The following is a 260-nucleotide window of genomic DNA, read 5'->3' as shown; positions in this document are numbered from 1 at the left end:
AGAAAGAAAGGAGAGAAGAATCTTCTTTCTTCACTTTCTTCGAATTAGAGAGATCTCTCAAAAAAGGCGATGTCTCTATAAGGTTAGAGAAGAAAGAAGTCGAAGGAATCTGTTAGATAGACGAGAATAGAGGAAGTCTCTCATTTTCGTTTAGGAGACAGAAAAGTCGCCAAAAGAAAGGTCTTCTTTTTTTCTTGTTCTTTCTGCTTCTGCATTCCCTCCTTCCTTCGTGTCTGTAACGGTCCACCATGTATCTTTCT

At 38.8% G+C, this 260-nt stretch overlaps 1 protein-coding gene across 1 annotated transcript; it reads left to right on the top strand.

Moving 5' to 3' along the window:
* CSUI_001378 (uncharacterized protein) lies at window positions 1–250 on the top strand (the record flags this gene model as incomplete). The annotated part of the gene is made up of 1 exon (XM_068061584.1): window positions 1–250. A coding segment is annotated over one exon (129 nt), but the record flags the coding sequence as incomplete, so codon positions are not given.
* Between the last annotated feature and the right edge of the window lie 10 nt (window positions 251–260).

The sequence above is a fragment of the Cystoisospora suis genome (assembly GCF_002600585.1).
Source record: "Cystoisospora suis strain Wien I chromosome Unknown contig_546, whole genome shotgun sequence".
Lineage (NCBI taxonomy): Eukaryota > Apicomplexa > Conoidasida > Eucoccidiorida > Sarcocystidae > Cystoisospora > Cystoisospora suis.
The sequence above is the reverse complement of the archived record's forward strand: the minus strand, read 5'-3'. Positions and strand labels throughout refer to the sequence as shown.